General features: G+C 36.1%; 1 protein-coding gene and 1 long non-coding RNA gene across 4 annotated transcripts; both read right to left on the bottom strand.

Annotated features, from left to right (window-relative positions):
* Positions 1-4,526: 4,526 nt before the first annotated feature.
* LOC149989696 (uncharacterized) lies at positions 4,527-6,674 on the bottom strand. Of its 3 annotated transcripts, XR_016498072.1 has the most exons (4): positions 6,547-6,674; positions 5,724-5,958; positions 5,397-5,520; positions 4,527-5,186 (listed from the first exon to the last, which is right to left on the bottom strand). It is a non-coding gene; the product is annotated as an uncharacterized LOC149989696 (long non-coding RNA). The 3 variants fall into 3 exon arrangements; XR_016498074.1 differs by having other exon boundaries at positions 4,527-5,520; XR_016498075.1 differs by lacking the exon at positions 6,547-6,674 and having other exon boundaries at positions 5,724-5,943.
* Positions 6,675-11,382: 4,708 nt separating this feature from the next.
* Positions 11,383-14,214, bottom strand: LOC112279150 (uncharacterized). The gene has a single exon (XM_024513303.3). The coding sequence runs from the start codon at positions 14,138-14,140 to the stop codon at positions 11,948-11,950; it is 2,193 nt and encodes a 730-aa protein (XP_024369071.1). The 5' UTR covers positions 14,141-14,214; the 3' UTR covers positions 11,383-11,947.
* Between the last annotated feature and the right edge of the window lie 4,381 nt (positions 14,215-18,595).

Here is an 18,595-nt window from a genome sequence, read left to right as displayed (position 1 = left end):
AGTGACCGTCCCGTCCGGCTCCAGGAGCGGGGACGTGGGCCGCCATGCGCTAACTCAGGGTGGCACTGCGCGACGGAAAATATCCTCGGATACTCCAAACGGAACGGAACGCGGGGGGAAGGGAACTCGGTTCTCGGGTTGGGATCGTTTGATTCCCAAGGGGGTTCCCCATGAGGATTTTCTCTCCATTGTATTGTATGATGAGAGCATGGTGGCATGTTCCTAACGGCCCGTTGTTACCACTTGGTGTTGTGCGCTGGTTCGGATCCCTTTGGAGGGCGTTTTGCTTGGGTTGGGTCCCATTGCCCTTCCCCCTTCACCGTCTTCACATGGGAATTACTTCATGACCTTTTTATCTTTCACATTTCTCCTTCCGTAAAGAAACTGCTGTCTCGATTTTAAAGTTCTACTGAAGAAAAAGGGGGGGAAAAAGGAAACAGAAAAACCATCAAATGGTCTCATTAATTGGCCAAGTTCATGTCAATATTTCGTAGTCTTGTACGAGAGAAGATTTTTGCGAGATTGGTGTAATACAGGCCTCCTTTTGCTGCGACCTTGCAGTATTCAATGAAACACAACTCTTTGTTATTTTTATTTTTTTTTCCTGTGGGCTTTACTTTGAGAATTGAATGAATGTGTACATGGATATTTATACGTGAGCACTCAAATAGGTAGAAGGATTCAAGTGCGGGATAAATAGTGGTACATGCTCGGATACCCTTCGAGAGAATTTTCATTTCACCTGAAAAAAAAAATACTGGAACTAAACTATTCTGTCGGCCAAATTTCATTCAAAAGCCTGTTTTGGGTACTGTTAAAACTCGCAGTTTTCTGTGACTTTCTCCCTTCCTTCGAATTCCTCCTTCTCTTTCCGCCCCCTAATCTCCACTTTTTTGGTTTAGTTTGTTTTATGCTAAGAATCCAGTGCCTTAATGTGGAGAGGAATTTAAATATTCCAAGTAATGTGATCAGCCACATCTCAGGAAGGGAAGGGAAGGGCAAGCAACCTGGGATCTTCCCCACCAGGCCCTGCTTCAGACTCTACCCAGCATTAAGCAACTTCGAATGGGTGTGGTGTCATATGCGTGTGTGTGCGCGCGTGCGTGCGTGTGTAAATATATATATATATATATATATATAAATACACACACACACACACTCTGTTTGTTTTTTGTTTTTTAATTTTAATTTTTATGGCAGGGTTCTCAGGCTGTGTGAAGTGTTGTGAATGAATGGCTTTGCTTCGCTGTAGAAATGGTGGACAGCCTGGGCCTAGACTTATGTCTTAAAGTGGTGGCCAAGACACTGGGAAAAAAAAAAAAAAAAAAAAAAAACAACAACAACAACAACAACAACAACAATGAAAAAGCAAAGTTGCACTCACGGTTGGAAGGAATAATTGTAGCAAAGGTTCAGAATAAAGAGTGAGATAATAAGTCAAATAATGTGCTTAGTAGCGTAAAGACCCTAAGAGAATGCAACCTTTCTTAACTACTTCGAACAATCCTTTCACTTCATTGTAAACAATGCAGGTATTAATTTAGATTTCTAAACTACATCGAATAACAAAAAAGAAAAGGAAATAAAGAGTGGAAATATCTTCCCCACAATGTCAGAACAGAAAGAGATTTTTCCCTCTATTTCTTTGGAACGGGTTTAGGACGGGGCGGGAACGGGGGAAGGGCAGAGGTGGGGCCCGGGCCCAGAAGATGCCTAGCACCCACCACTTGCCACTCGTTCAGCTGCCCGATGGATTTCGGGCGACAGTGAAAAATCTTGTTCCCTTCAAGCGGCATCGGCTACGTTCTCACGTTGCAATAAGGCTCTCAAGGAATTCCTGGAGTGCCCAAGGGAAAAAGGCAGAAAATCTCTGTCCCCTTAGAAAAGTAAGTGTGTCAGAAGATATCAGCTCCCCAGTTGAGGAACCTTAGGGCAACCGCTGCACTCGACGGCTGCCCCCGCAGGAAAAAAAAAAACACAAAACAAAACAAAACAAAACAAAAAAACACACACACACACACAAACACTAACACACAAATATCCCAAAAGTAGAAAGGGTAGGAAAGATCGAAGCTTTTACTTTTATCACTGACAAAGAAATCATACCCGGATGCGTCTCGGTTCAGTCCTCGGGTATCGATCGGAACGAGAAGAGAGGGATCGGGTCTGGTCTTTACTGTGGCCTAGACTATTTTGTCACAAAATAAATGGCTGAATGACTGTTGAAGAAGAAGAGGAGAAATAGTGTAATTTATTGTTGTTTATTGTAGCAAAGATAGATCACATGCATTGGTTCTATTCAATTTTGATCTTTTTTGGTGAAGGATATTGATGGATTTTATTTCATGTAATAAATGTTTAATGTAAGTGAGAATTAATTTAAAAAGAATACTTAACGAATGAGACATCTAAATTAATATTTATATTAATGATGTCACTAAAAAATATATATTTATACCACAAATTATTCTTATTAAAATTTAAATTACTCTGTAAAAAAATATTATATTTTCTATGATTTAAAAATAATAAAAAATATATAATATTAAAAAATTGGTGGAATAAAAACTAAAGAAATATTTCTAATGGGGGGGGTGGTTGTTGTGGCAAAAGCAAAAAACTATGGTGAAATTAGCACATATATATATATATATATATATATATATATATATAATCATATCATTCTTTTCAAATACAATAATAAGTATCTACCTTTTTTCAATTTATTTTGAACCAAGTTAAAAAAAAATAAAATAACGGTGAATTATCATTGTTGATTTCCTCAATTTATCTTACAAAAATAAATAAAATGAAAGAAACAAGGTTTTGGTAACCTTTAATATAATTAGACTGACTTTATTGACCATTTGATAAAACTATATATATATATATATATATATACATATGTTCCTTCTTATGCAATTACTGTAACTATCAGACAACATGTTATTTTATGTGAATTCCACCAATGCCATCTCAAGGAATCAAACAATGCACCACATCTACTTGGATTGGCCCTTTTTACGCCACAGTACCAAATCAACTTGATGTCATGTTCTGTTGCTACTACCAACAAATATTCTTGGAATACAAATCTTGACCAAAAAGACAATAATCATGCTGGTTACTACAGACTATACGTTTATGTTTGTATATATAAATTAATAAGAGAGACTAATTTGCAACATATTTTAACTTCTTCAAAGAAATCTTTTAATAATGTAAATTAATTGCAATTGATTCTAAACTGATTAATTTTTTGTCAACATTATATATTTGCACACATAGCAAAATACTTTCTTTGATTCTTCTGTAGTAAAAAGAAAAAAGAAAAAGAAAAGAAAAGAAAAGAATGATGTAGAAAATTAAGAAAACTTAAATAAAGTACTTTCAATATTTAAAAATAAATCTTGAAGTAAAAAATTAAATAATATTTGCTTACTTTTTGACAATATTACACATATTTGTTTATCTTGAGTATGGAAAAGTTAATCATGGTTTCAAAATACAAATTTTTTTCAATTGATTCTAAGATTTTGATATTATTTTATCATAATAATAATGCAATTTAAAATAATGAGACTATTAGATTCAAATATTTTAAAAATAAAATTGAAGATTAGTTTATAATATTCGAATATAACTAAATAATAAAATTTAAAACTTAATTCAGTTTTAATTTTTACATTTCCTTTTTATTGATTTATTATATTATTATACATTTTGGTGTTATTTAATTACAAATTTTGAGAAAATACATTGAACCGAGCAATATTGTTTCTGAAAAAAATAAAGTACTATTATTAAATAAGTGATAAGTGTTTATAACATTAATAAGTATTATTTTTATATTCTTATCACTATTTTGTATTAGAAAATGAAATGTAACTTTGCATGGAAAGTTTTAGTTAAGGTTTACAAGAACTTGTGCTAATTTGTTCTGGCAATAAGTACAGAATTTATGACCCTGTTATGTACTGATTCAATTTCAAAAATTTAAGAATTATTATACATATTTGATGTCATTTGCATGTTGCATGCTTAATGTTTGTCGTGCATGCACAAAAAATTATGAATAAGTATTTTCAATTTTATTATTCATGTTTTGAACCATTTATTTTTTTAATTCCTCAACCATACATGCTCAAAAATAGTTGCAAGTTCATATTGTTGTTCAGGGAAGTAAGATAAAATTATTTTATCTTGTGACTTAAATGCAATTAATGGTGTCTCTGGTTATTATAACTTTGAGATTACACTTCAATATATATATATAGTATTTTTTATTAGCATCATTAATTTCCTATTATAATTTGAAATGTTTCATGTATACATGAACGTTCTACTAACTTGTAAATATGTAGAATGAACACCATTGATGCCTCCATATTAGCAACATCATTCTCTGACTTCTAAATCGCTTACATTTTAAATACTCTATTTTAAATTTATTTCATTTTCCTCCTCTTTTTATCTTTTTAACATTATTAATTATTATCACGTTTCTTTCTTTGGGCATAAAACTTAAATCAAATCCATTCATGTCTTTATTTATGTAAAACACCATGCATCGTATTTTAGATTCTTGTAGAGTTTTCTAGAAACATATTCCTTGAAATAACTGTAACAATACAAGTAAACTCTTTGTCGTTACCCAATTCTTGCAAAGATACTCATAGAATGTTCACTTGTACCGTTCTGTTAAATTAAAAGTAAGTTGCATTCCTTAAGAATTTCACATTTATGGAGGAATCATGCCATCTTATTAAACCATGTTACCACCACTGTTTCAAATTCAAGACTGTCCTCCAATACTTCTGATGGAATTATTTAGCACTACCTATTTTTTAAGTCAGAAACTATGCATTCTCATGAATTTTTATACCAAATTTCTACAAATTTCGGACCAAATTTGGGTGTATCCCCTGCCTTTCCGATAACACATGCACTTCTCTAGGGGAGGAGCACAACAGTTCGGAACAACACAAAGAAATTCGTACATGACCCAGACAAAATTCGAGATCTCAATCTTTCTATAATATGAAATAATGGTATGAAAATGATATGGCAGGAATTGTTTACTTTAGTTAGAATAACTTTTCCCCAGTTTTTGTGTTCATCTTGGAGATCTGATACATAATTGTCAACAACATCAAAGGAACTGGTTGTTCCAACATCTGTAGCAACTGGGCATTCAGAAAACATATTCATGTGTCAGGAACAACCTGTTCTGGATGAACAAAAGCGCAGAGACAAAGGCAGTCCAGCGAACAGAGGACTCCCACCCAACGAACCATCGTTCATGCGACATCTCGTATGACGTGGCTTGCACAAATCAACAAGTTCGCACAGCAAGACACCTTTTGGTTCCAGTCAGGGGTGAAATTGGAACTCACAAGCCATTTTCTTCTGCATCCAAGTCGTGGTTCTCATGCGCAAGGGATTTCTCGAACGCAAGGGATTGTAAGATAGGCGTGCGTTCATGCGAAACGAGATTTGTTGCACTTCATTCAAATTGTCCTGGCATTGCGAAAAAGGCCGGCAATGAAAGGAGAACTTTTGCAAAGGAAAAAACACATTTCGTGGTTTGGGACCACTCTACGATGTGTGGGCATTGATGGCCAGAATCTGAGGAGGAGGAGGAGCTCGGTGCCTGAGTGGCGATGGGTTTGTTGAAGTTATTACCTGGAAGAAGAGGAAGATGAGGAGAAGCTTTTTCTCACCTGGGGTTAGGGGTGGTCTTTGCATGCTCAAAAGGTGTGTTGAACAATAGCCGGAAATATCTGCTTCGTAGCCCTTGGTGGATGGAAGGGGAATCCATTTCGATCTCGATCTCTCTCCCTCCCTATTTCCCTCTCTTGTGTGCGCGTGGGTGTGGTTGAAAAAGTGAAAAGGTTCTAGCTGTGATGGCTTTGCTGGCGTTGGGAGGTTGTGAGTAAACATTCCGAAGCGCTTCACCTTTTAAAAACAAAAAAAGTGCAACATAAAGTTAGAAGGGCTCAGCTTTTACGACAGGGTCATCGGTTTGCTATGGTTTTTGCAGACGACTGCAGGTGGAGGTCAAGTTTGGCCTTTACTCGGTAAGTGCGATTTTTATCCTGTGGGTGGATTACATGATATTCTACAAAATAAATTGGATATCGTACCGATTTCTATGTTTGCTACCTTCGGCTTCATTTTATTTAATCAATCTATAATAATTTTGATAAGGTATATCAAACATGCTTTGTAGCTATGGTGCATTATAGTGAGTTGACTTCTGATGTTGAGGTATTCTGAAGGCACGTTGGCTCTAATCCATGAAAAGACAAAATTGAAGTGAAAGTCTCTTTACTACGTTTTCCCCCTCAGAAAAAAAGTCACATCACTAAGGAAGTGAGCTAACTAATGTTCGCATAGTAAAGGGAAATGTTAGTCCCATGAAAAATTACCTATACGTATTTTAAGCGTGGTTCTAGAGTACTATTCAAAACATTTCGGTCGAACACATTCCATTACATTGCAACCGTCACCGAGTCCAATGTGCTAAACCAGTAGGATTTTTACCATTTAACTTAAGTTGCTTTCTGAGCAATGTCTAGAGCTCCTCTACCTGATGCAGGGATGATCAGTCAAATGAGTGCCAAGCTCATTCACAAGCCGAAGATTTCACCCCTGTGAAATAAATATTCTGACCAGCAGGAGTTACATACTTGAGCAAGAATTCGTCAAGAGCGCGCAATCCTTCTGATCTAGAGAATTTTATTGTAGTTTTAAAATTTAAAATTTAATCAATTAGTATAATTTATTACAAAAAAAAAACTAACAAATTTCTGGTATAACAATTGTTACCTGAGCTTCCCAGCGTCCATAGTACACATATCTCAAGTCGGCTTCTATTCTACTCAAATAAGTTACAATGGCGTTCAATTATATACAGATCGTGTTCCACAATAGAAAACTACGTTAACACATTGGTAATAACCTTATATGCATCTGCTCTAAATGTGCACATGTATCTGTTGCCAAGAGATGCCAAGTAGCAAGAGGAATGCCGTTTTAGGAAATAAGGTGAACTCTAGTAACAAATTTAGAGCCCTAATTAATAATAAATGCTGAGCTTCAGAGGCCGTTCATCTAATAGCTCATTTGTTGACGCAAACAAAGAAAAACTTGAGAAAACGATCAGAGTGTCATGGCAACAGCGACGCGCACCTTGGAATTTTCCTGGCTTAGGTCTTCGGATTCAACGCAATCACAAGTAGCTTGAGCCAAGTTAAGATTAAACATGAGCTAGATATAAGCTTACCAGGGCCGTAGGAGATGGCAATCGTCTAGAGCACCACCACATTCTTAACCACCCATAATGCGCTTGGACTTCTCCCAAGAACATCCTACTGCCTCAAAACATTTCTTAATGGGTGCGCTAACCATTCCATACTGATCATATAAATCTCGTACTACTTCATGAGCTTGAGGAGATAAAATACAGAGCATATTGGTTGAGATCACCTGTTTAAATAGATTCAGACAAATTCCTGGCTTGGATTCAGTAATAAAGCTGAGCATTCAAGAGAAACACAAAAGCAGTGAAACCGGTCAATTATATTGTCGAAGTCATCCAGATTCCACAAAGACACAGATGTTGGAATATGCAGGCATAGCCTCAACTTCAGAATGACAGTGCAGGAAAATGCAGATTTGAAATAGAATTTCTGTTCCATCTGATTCTAACAATGTGTTTAATGCTCATCCCCTAAATAAGTCAACACGTAAACAATGTGCATGCCATGCAGGGTGGTATGAAATCTGTAAATAGAACCACAAAAATGAAACAGCTGCATATTGAGATCGGCGACAATGCAACCGTGGTCGATTAACTGCTGCAGCAATTCAACTAGAAGATTCAATGAACATAAATACTTGGCACTGAACCCAGAATTAGAAAATTCCGGAAAAGACATACCACGTACAAGTACTTCGAGAAGTTCACACCAGAATTGAAGAACTGCTTTTTTATCATCATCGAAAATGCGTCCAACCAATGTTGGTTGCTTTTAAACAATGCTAAGCAGCTTTAATGTTGCAGGCATGATCAACAAATTTTGAAAGGATCAAATATATGGCCAGGGAACCTGACAGACAATGTCAAGTTGTGATGTCATGTCACAGATTACACAAGTGCGATCATATTGTGGGGTTGAACGCAGTAGAGGGTTGAGAAGGCGTTGTAGTGGTTGATGATGGAAAGTAGACACCATGATCGTTTCTTCAAATCTTCACTTTTTCGGCTATCAAAATCCAGCAGCAGAAAAGAGTCAGTGCATATTATCCTATAGCACGCGTCAAAGAGAACTCTAAACAAAATTAAGGAAACACCAATGCAAGGCTGGGAACTTTTACGAGTATCGTAGATAACAGACTTAATCAGCTGCCAACATAGCTACATAGGCAATCAAAATCAAGTCTCTAGCTCTGTTAACAAGTGGAGTTGGACGTGCTCAGTGGGTCATGACTACGAAAACAATTATGCTGCATCTCGAAATTTAGCTCTTGTTTGCAATAATTAGGAACAATCACAATGCCATTTCACTAGTATTGATTTATACACCCAGAATCATGTACTGGTAAAGAAATTAATGTTCCCATACTAATGACAAAATGGTGGTAGAATTCAGTTTCTTCGGGGCGAGAGAACCTTGAGACCATCCACACCCTCGATAGAACACTTTAATTGACAAGTGAGAGGACCATGCAGAAGACGTTTGTGCTTGCTCTAAAGCCGCCGTATTGCCATTCTTCTTCGTCCTCATTAGCTCCTCTCACATCATATCTGGCATAAATAAACTCAGCGATGACACAAAAAAAAAAAGTGGCGGTATCAATATTTAAAAGAAGCAGCAAACAATGTGAAAACAACTGCAGATGACACATCAGAATGCAAGCTAACCTAGTTAACATTTTGGATGAACATGTTGCGCCATCATGGAAGATATTAGAAAGGACTAATTCAAACCTGTTTATGCGTCTCGAATGAGATACCATGTACTTAATGCTACTTATGCTCGAAAGATATGTGGTGTCTCAAACGCTATAAATTCACAACACGTCCTGTCTATCCTTACTAGGCTTTTTAAAAAATTCAGCTTCAAATTTATATTTATGTATAAAACCCGATTTATGCAAAGGTTCAGCGACAATAAATCCAATCACTTAAAAATTTACTTTAGAACATAAAATATTGTCACTAGCTGAGCAAGACCAATTAACAATGCAGAAGCTCCCAAACTAGCTAGGACTAACCACAGATAATTAATTTGCAGCAGAAGCAAATGATGGATGATGAATCTAAACAGTAGGATCCAGCTAATGTGCAGGCGCACGAAGAGTGAATCATAACGATCAACCTACAAATACGATCAAATCTAAGACCAGAAATAATAATAATAATAATAATAATAATACGAATAACTTTTTCGAAACTTGACGACATATGAGTTACGTTCAAACAAGTGGTCTCACAGGTTTCGAGCACGAGTAAATACAGGGATTACTGTCCTGATCTCCTCACGTATGCTAAAAACTATACAAATCCCGAATTAGTTAAAAACACTGTCCTCAATCCAACTTTCAGGATTTCTTAACTTGTCTCTGGCAAACCTCTCTACATTATCACATGAATTTTCCTCGAATGATATTTTTGAATCATTAATCCAATTAGTGATCAAAGTCGCTCCGATCGAGAGAGCCTACGGGAGGAATTCAACAAACCAGAACTGAAACCAAATCACATTACAAATAAGCTTCGAAGAAAGTCGAGTTCTCACTCAATTAGAAGCCGAAAAAGGCACGCATTGTCTCACCTGCGCATGAACTCGTGCTCTTCAATAACCGGCACACTTAGCAGCTTACAAACGTCTGGAACGATAGCAATCGTGGTCTCAAAACAGGACGGACTGTGCCATTTCCGCTGTTGCGTCTCCGCTTGCAAAGTCCTCCAGACACAGCTTCGGAGCTGCCCTGCAGTTTAGGTTCCCTTCGTGTGCCCTTCTAGTTCCCTTCGTGTTCCCTGCTGATTCCCTCCGTCAGTTCACGATGTCAAGCGCGCGTTACAGCGCTCCGTGACCGTGTGAACTTCTCGATCTGTGGAATAAAAAATTTCCTCTTCACAAAATAGGAACACGTGACACCAAAGAATTCAGTTGTAAAGAGGGTCTTGCCACACGCCACAATGGACGGTGAGCTGTAACGCGAGCTTTATAGACGGCTTTGCGGGTCTAATCATGTAGTGGGTTGAGTAATACCTACCACATGCAACGCTTGTTGTATATTTACACTAGACCAACCTTTTAATAGCTATTTAATATAAAAAAATCGCACAAATTCATGTACACAACCCTAAATTGATTACATCGTCAATACAACAAATATCATGGTAATTTTTCTTTACTGTACATTGTGAAAGGTCTCAATTCGTGGACAGTTTTGAAAGTATTCTTGGTAAGATAACTTTAGTACTTTTCATTCTTATCTTTTTTGGCAAGGCGAAGCATCTTGATTGAATACATATATCTTCTATCTCTATTTTGTTGAATCTTATTTTTATTATTTTGGATAATTTTAATTATACTCAAATCCGTAATTTTATCTTGATTACCAAGAGAAAGTTGTGCTTACAATTATTCTTACTGATGTTCTTATTCTGAAGAGGCAATCAGATGTCAAACCCTAACTGGGTTTAACACGCACACGCCCATGACTAGTCAAGCGCAAAGGTACCCAAACCATTAATGACGATTTTCCACGTTAGATCTAAGTTACAACCAACGAATGCAGGACATGTGTGAAAATTCTAAAATCTGCCTCACAGTATCAAAGCGAACACATGCCGAGCTCGTCATGAATGGAAAGGGCCCTACGGTATCACTAGAGTGGAGCTTTGAGTGTGAGCTAGTAAAGACTTGGACACCAAAACACTGTTGCAGTGCACGAAAGGTCATCATCGTCAAGCAATCTGTGCGAGAGATCTAGCGGGGCTTGACAAAGTCTGTCACGCCTAGGGACGGGACCACTCTCAGTCACGATCCAAATCCACGTGAGGTCGCTTGCTACAATGATATCTTTGATACTCAGGTGAGTCAATCAGAAAAGGTAGTGTGTCGTGAATGGATATCTCTTTATCCAGATCAGGAATGGAGGCAGGAGCCATGTCGACATGGAACGAAGGCGTACTGTGAGTTTTCTCATCGATATCTGCAGTCTTCAGGTGTCTGTGTGCATGCTGTGTTGTTATACGAGTACACTACACATGTCAAGATTTGCAGTTAATAACTTACCTGATATCACAACCGTTTTTTCGTCTTCGCAAATGTGATCGATCATGTTGGGCAAGTCCAGCAGGGATTGTGATTTATGAGTGATGAGACGTTTTTGTATTACACTGATGAACAGGTGATCCATGGCTGGATCAAAGGCAACTTTTTGAACTAATCCAGAGATTGGTGACAACCTAAACAGCAGAGTGAGCTCCTTCCCTTCGAAACTAACCTCGATAAGAAGGACAAGAAGGAAAAAAAGAAAGTCTTTCTCTTTCCTTGAAGTGGCTTGATAATAAGACTCCTCGCAAAACTAAATTACCCTGTCGACTCCGTTCTTTCTATAAAAGCTCCACCACTTTCCAATTGGGGGGTAAGTCGCTGGCGGGGCCTTTCCCTCCTAGCAACGCATTGCTAGGCGTCTTTGCATTTCTGCGACTGAAAGAAAAAATTTAAAATGGAAGAATTGGAAGGCTTGCTCTAACGTACAGTGTTTGCGCGCAACTGTCAAAATGGATATGCGTATTTTACATCAACCTTAAGGTCTCTCTACTTCGCTAACTGTCGGACGAGATAGAATCTACTGTTCTAATGTGACAAAACGATTAGTAAATTGGATAAAAAAAGAATGTTGAAGGTAAAATTCACGTTGGCTACAAGTCGGGGAAGTTTGCTGCCTTGTCGACGTCGTTCACCTTGGGTGTGTCGCAGAAAACTTCTGTCAGAGAATCAAATGACAAGTTGGGCAAGTCTGGGAGATCGAGCAGGGACGGCGGGGGAAGAATGGGACTTCCCGCATCATCCCAACATCCATTCATGTCTTCGAAAACTGGACAAAGTTTCAACATGTAACGCTCCTCTTGTATGTTGCTCCATGGACATGACTCAGATGCGTTGAGTGACTGGTGGCTCGAGGTGGTGCTGTCCGGCCAAAATGAGCTCGGCGAGCCTTCATCACCAAAGTCGGCGCCCTGTAGACTGACTGGGGAGGCCTCAGATGAAACGGGTGGGCCGTGGTCCATAACAGCAGTTGCTGCCGTCACACCACTTACAAGTTTATCATGTTGAGACTCAATCGAGCTGTCCATGGACTGAAACGCGTCAGACTCGAAGTCGAATTTTTCGAACTCAGTCACAAACGAGTTTTCAGCAGAACCCTCTGAAATGGGACACTCGAATTTCTTAGGAGCTTCAACGTTGGAGCAGTATTGACAAGATACGTCGCTTGGAGGAGGTGGGTTGAACATTGCAGTGCTCTCACCAGGTACAAGGACCGCCACAGGCTGCTCAGGCTGATGTGGTGTTGCTGTGAAAGTAGGAGCCATGTCTGGAGATGCATCACCAATAGGAACTTTCAACGGCTCATTCTGGTTTGATTCAAAGAAAGAATCAGTCTGAGTGGTACTACTCTTCGCAAACATCACAGCTCCCGTATTGTGCGTGTCATTCCGATGCAAGCCTCTTCCCTGCCTGTCTGCGTAAGGACAATCCGAGCCGAGCTCACAATGAATATTAGGAGACCGAAGGCCCAAAGTTTGAGTGTATTTGCTATGAAACAATCCAGCAGACAGCTGTTGGGGAACTGGAAAGCCTTGCACAAGCTCATGTCGATCAGGTGGCAATTTACATGAGATTGGAATCGTCTGAAAATTGATTGGCACTTGGGACAGATGAAAACGCTCAGAGCCAACATTACACGATGACGTCGAGGGAGGTACGTTGGAAAAGTTTGGAACTGATTGGGGTATAGAGTTTGGACGAAAACTGCCACAAGAAATCCACCACTCTGGATCGCGGTTTAAATTAAACCCAGCAGGTTGCCCAATATTTTCCACACTGCAGGAGGACGATTGACGTAATCGCGATGTGTCAACACTCATGAAATATTTATCCGTACTTGCCACATCGCTTCCTATGAGAAGGTTAGCAGGAACTCCCAGACCCATAAACTTGTTCGTTTTCAAATGTCCGTAATGATATTCCACCCCTTGATTGCCTAGCTGCGGAACGTTCTCTGATTTTTGTGTCGTCTCATGTGGCAGATTAAGCCTCGCTCCAGGACCATGGTAAACAAGTGCAGCTTCGTCGTATGCTCTCGCGGCCTCTAAAGCGGTACTAAATGTCCCTAACCACATGCGCGTCCTCAATCTCGGCTCGCGAATCTCTGCAACCCATCGACCCCACTGTCGCTGCCTCACTCCTCGGTACTGATGCAATCCATTCTCTGGACCCCCTCGTCTTTTGCGCACTCGCTCCTGCCCATTTCCAGACCCCGAAGAAGAAGATGCCGCAGTACCCTTCTTCTTCCTCCCACGAGTCTTGGTGTCTGCAGTAGCCACTCCCGTCTTCGAGTCCACATCCGAGGCGCTACTATTTGTGTCCGAATTCGAATCCACATGATCGTGATGGGCCTCCAGTTGTTCAGGTACCACCAGCGGTGTCTGGTCTTCCTCCTGCTTGTCAAAGACCGGCACACACGACGACGTCGCGCTAGCAGAGTGCTGCTGCTGCTGCTGCTGACGGGCCATACCCATCGCAATCTCTGTCATGTTGATCGCTGCTAGATTCGCGAAATGCAAAAAGAAAGAAAAAAAAGAAAAAAGAAAAAAGAAACTCGCCCAGTGCCGCCTCAACAGTAGCACAGATATATCTGACGACGACCTTCTCACATCCCTCATACAACCACCCTGCTCGCTCTTGATGAGTCTACAGCAAGGCAGCTGGAAACTGCCACTTCCCGCAGCCACAGAGATATTGGTCCAGCGCACACAACAACCCCTAAATAATACTCCGAACGCAGTCTGCAGATTCGCAACGTCAATCTCGTTCCCAACTGTATGTTCCATTCTTTATGCACCATCCCAACTGTGCCAAGGAGGGCTACAAATTTGGATAACCCTGCCACTGGCCTCCAGCCAGTATTCTCTTGAAGGCAGCGACGCAGTAAATAATCTAGTCCCTACGTGGTACGACCCATGACTTGCCGAGAATTATGGTAACTTGCAGAGGAATCAACAAGGGTTGTGGTCCCAGAGAGGGATAATCTGTTATGCACCCCGCGTACATCTAAATGTTAGTTTGCCCCACACTACTCCACGCGCATCGATAACCCCTCAGGTCGACTGCCTACCCTCCAAAGCCCTTTCCAGACAAGGACCGGGCCCCCTTGTTTATGTCATTTAGATTTCAGCGACTCGGAGCACATTTCTGCACATTTCACTGTAATCCTTCTCTAATATCCTTTTCTTTATTTATTTATTTATTATGGTGTTAAATGTAAGGAATCATTTTGTGCGGAAAGGGAGGAAGGAAGGAAGGCAGTGAGGGAGGAACAGTTTTCAATGAGAACAAAACAGCAAAGGGAGATAGATAACCAAGTGACAAGAAGCCCAAATTTGTTGTTGCTTTCTGGACTAGAAGTACCCAAAACTGAAGCTTAATTGGACTTTACAACGACCAGCTCTGTGCTAAAAATACATGGTTTCGCATGTTCATCACAAGGATCCGTGGTTTATTTCTATATATGGTATACATTCAAAGTTCTCACCTTTGTGCGGCCCAATCAATTTTCACTTAGTAGGTGATCTAATTTAGTAATAAAATGTATAATGATTCGTAAAGTAAATTAATTACCAATGTTTTTTTACTATAAATATTTATTTAATTAATCTTATCAAATTATTGAGCATATATGTATAGTAAGTAAATATTTACTATTGCAAATCAAGAAAGTCAAAATAAAAGGAACAAAATTAATCATATTCTACACAATAAGTGTAGACTTAATTTGTTTTTACTAAAATATTTTTAAAATAATGTATTAAGATAACACAAAATAATAACCGTATCATTTAGAAAGGATTTAATTTTAATTGAGATAGATCTAATAACTATTACATTCTATAATAATGATGATAGTAATAAATCTATCACTAATTTTATTTCGAGTTTTTTCATTTGCTTAAAATGAAAATTAAATATATTATTGTTAATAAAAAGCAAGTAGAATACTTATTAATTTTGAAACACAAATAGAATTCCAAACACTAAGATCCATAATGATTAGTATTGAAATAAAGAAGAGAACATATTGTACATGTTTAAAGAATAGTTTTTAATAAAAAAATATATACTTTTCTAGTTTTACTAAACTTTAAGATACTAGTGTAATGTATGTACAGGGAACTTAATAGCAACTTCAAAACAATTTTTTTAAATAATCTATAACTAAAAATATAAAGTGAAAATATAGTACTATTATCCAAAACACTTGTAATGCTTATTATGAAATGCCACATTTTAAATATAATTTTAATATATTGATAAACTTAAACCTGTGTGTATGTTTCTGAAGAGTTGTGTTTAATATTTTTTATATCCTTATAAGCATTATTTTTTTAAAGTATCGCTCAAAATATTAGGAGTAAAAAATTACTTTTATGTCATATATATATATATATATATATATACATATATATATATTTTTTTGAAACAAAATCAATGCAATATTACTATCTAATTTGAATCAAAATCATTATAATTTTTATCAATATTTCATATGTCAACATAAATTGTGAAAATATCTCAATGCAATAATTGAAATTATAATTGCATTAGTGTAGAAAAAGAAAAGGAAAAAGTATCTAATATTTGAATAATTAAAAAAGAAAAATAAATAAATAAATAAGTAATCTTTGTAATATGATGTATACAGATTGAATGATTTAAGATGTAATATGTTTGACATATTTAAACTTAGAATTAAAAAAGTATCGTTTTATGTGTATAATCACCAATTCAATGATCTAAATCATACTTTTGAAATCAAGTTGAACATTCTATTTTACATTTTTATTTTTATTTTTAAATGCAACTTTCAAAAAAATTAGTTATAACATGTAAAAATAAAATAAGAGTTATATGTTTTTAAATTTATTTTTTAAAAAAAATAACTTTAAAAATAAAATTCATATAATAATGAGATATATGATTTTTGCAATCACAATGTACCTAGCATAACAAAAGTATCTAAGTATTTATTGTTCCCATGTCATGTAACAAAAGTATTACACTGTTTTAGTGATACAAGTATAAACATTCATTTTTTTACAATATAGAGAATATAAAATTAGGTATATTTAAAAATAAAACTTGACTAGTACAATTATAAAAATGAGATTTCTTACAATGTTATAAAAATTAATCCATATATTTATAAAGATTTAACAGTAATCTGTAATATATATATATATACATAAGAAATTTAAAAAGTATTCAAAATGATATTTTTATTTAAATAATAAAAAATGTGAACTATCCTATTTAGTTAAATCAAAACATAAGCATATTAAACTTTTACTTTTAATAGAAGATTACAACAAATGTCAATTCCTTACTTCCACCACAAATAACTTTGAATATAGAATACAAGGTTGATTGTTAATTTGAAGCATCATTATTGAAGTGTATTGCACCTAATTTTTTATTCATGTACTTTCAAATGAGTTGATCTTGGTACTTGTTACAATATGATTTGTCATAGTATTTAGTATAGTATTTATTATACATATATATATATATATATATAGGTTTATGAGTTAGTGATTTATATTATACAACTAAGATACTAAAATAATAGTTGATCAAATGGTGTAATATAAAAGCAGATGAAGATCTTATATTTGTATAAGTATAATCAACATAATTGATAAAATTCAAAGATTACTTAGAATAGTTGAAGGATCAAAGATCTTGATCAGACTGTATTTACTACACTATCATTATTTTTAAAAAGTTAAGAAATTTAAAATACTTAAATAGTTTATAATTGAATTAAATTATATTTATTATAATGTTTATAGGATTTTTTGTTAAAATAGATGATAAGTATTGTTTTGCATAGTATATTTTTAAAATATTAGGAATAATATATACATTTTTAAAATCTTTAAAGCATGTTTTATAGGAAAATTTAATTTTTTTCACTTTTGAAATATTCAAAAATCATTAAATCTAAAATAAAATAGTATGAAAACTTAAATTATATTTTATAAATATTAATGTAAGCAGAAAAAATTATATATATATATATATATATATATATATATATCTTCCATTCTTGATTACTTAGATCTAGCCTAAAAAATATAGTTTTATTTACTCTGTATTCAAGTATGTGTTAAATTTTATAAAATTTAAAGAAATATTACTTTTTTATATTCTTGGATCATTTTTTTTTTAAATTTTTTCAAAAAAAGTTTTCATGAGTGTACTTTTTAAAACCTTGATCATCATTATAATAAATCTATTCTAATAGTCTCATGAAAATATGAACGAAAACTAGAAGATTTTTATTCAAAACCATGTTATCAATATTTAATTAAATACACAACCAAATAAGTTGTACATAAATAGTATTATAAATATTAATTATTATTATTGTATCATAGTATGAAATACATATTAAAAATAAAAAATTGACGTTTTATACATAGAATTGTATCTTATAAAAAAAAAAACAAAACAAAAAAAACAAAAAAAACATTTTAAAATTTAGAGTTATAAACCTCTTCATAAGCTATTTAAAGCTTTTTTCACGTATAGAAATTGAAAGTTATAACATTTCTGGGCTAATCATCCACATTGAGCAACAAACTTACACATAATTGTACTGTTCTTTTTACATATTTTGTGTAACTTGCTATTAGATTAATCTTTTTATTCTTGAAACCAACACCACCAAATTTAACCAAAACAAGCTTCCTCAAGTATGACACAACCAAATTTCATTTTATATATACTACATCAATTGTGTCCAACCATGCCTACAAATATATACAAAGATACTACATCTTTCACCCTACATGTTAAGAAATCACAGGATTAGTTTTCCACTAGCCTAGAATTTCCCACGCCTCACATATTCAACCCTCCTAAAGCATAAGGGACTGCCATGTCAGCACTGTGGATTTTCCTCGCGGTAGAGGGTCCTGAGCTTCAAGGATGGAGCACTGAAGGTGCGCCTTGGGCTGCACGGAAGCTTCCTACACTTTTAGGGCGAGGTCAACGGAACCTACTTGAGTGTGGAATAGAGTGGGGAGAGTGATGAGCCAGGACCACCCTAAACCCAAAGTGGGCCCGATTTCCACTCTTTCCCTCTCTTTCTTTCTTTCATTCTTTCTTTCTCTCTCTCTCTCCTACTTATTTACTTCAGTGTCCACATTGGTATTTTTTTACCACGGTGACTTCTTTGACGTCATTCTACCAATGCCCTCCACTCTCCCGGAAAAAAGTTACTGCGA

This window comes from Physcomitrium patens, chromosome 2 (assembly GCF_059467195.1).
Source record: "Physcomitrium patens ecotype Gransden chromosome 2, ASM5946719v1, whole genome shotgun sequence".
Classification (NCBI taxonomy): domain Eukaryota; kingdom Viridiplantae; phylum Streptophyta; class Bryopsida; order Funariales; family Funariaceae; genus Physcomitrium; species Physcomitrium patens.
This window is presented reverse-complemented; position numbering and strand designations above follow the sequence as displayed.

Excerpts from the sequence above, each read along its gene's own strand:
- LOC112279150 (XM_024513303.3), bottom strand. The coding sequence starts at position 14,140 with ATGGAACATACAGTTGGGAACGAGATTGACGTTGCGAATCTGCAGACT.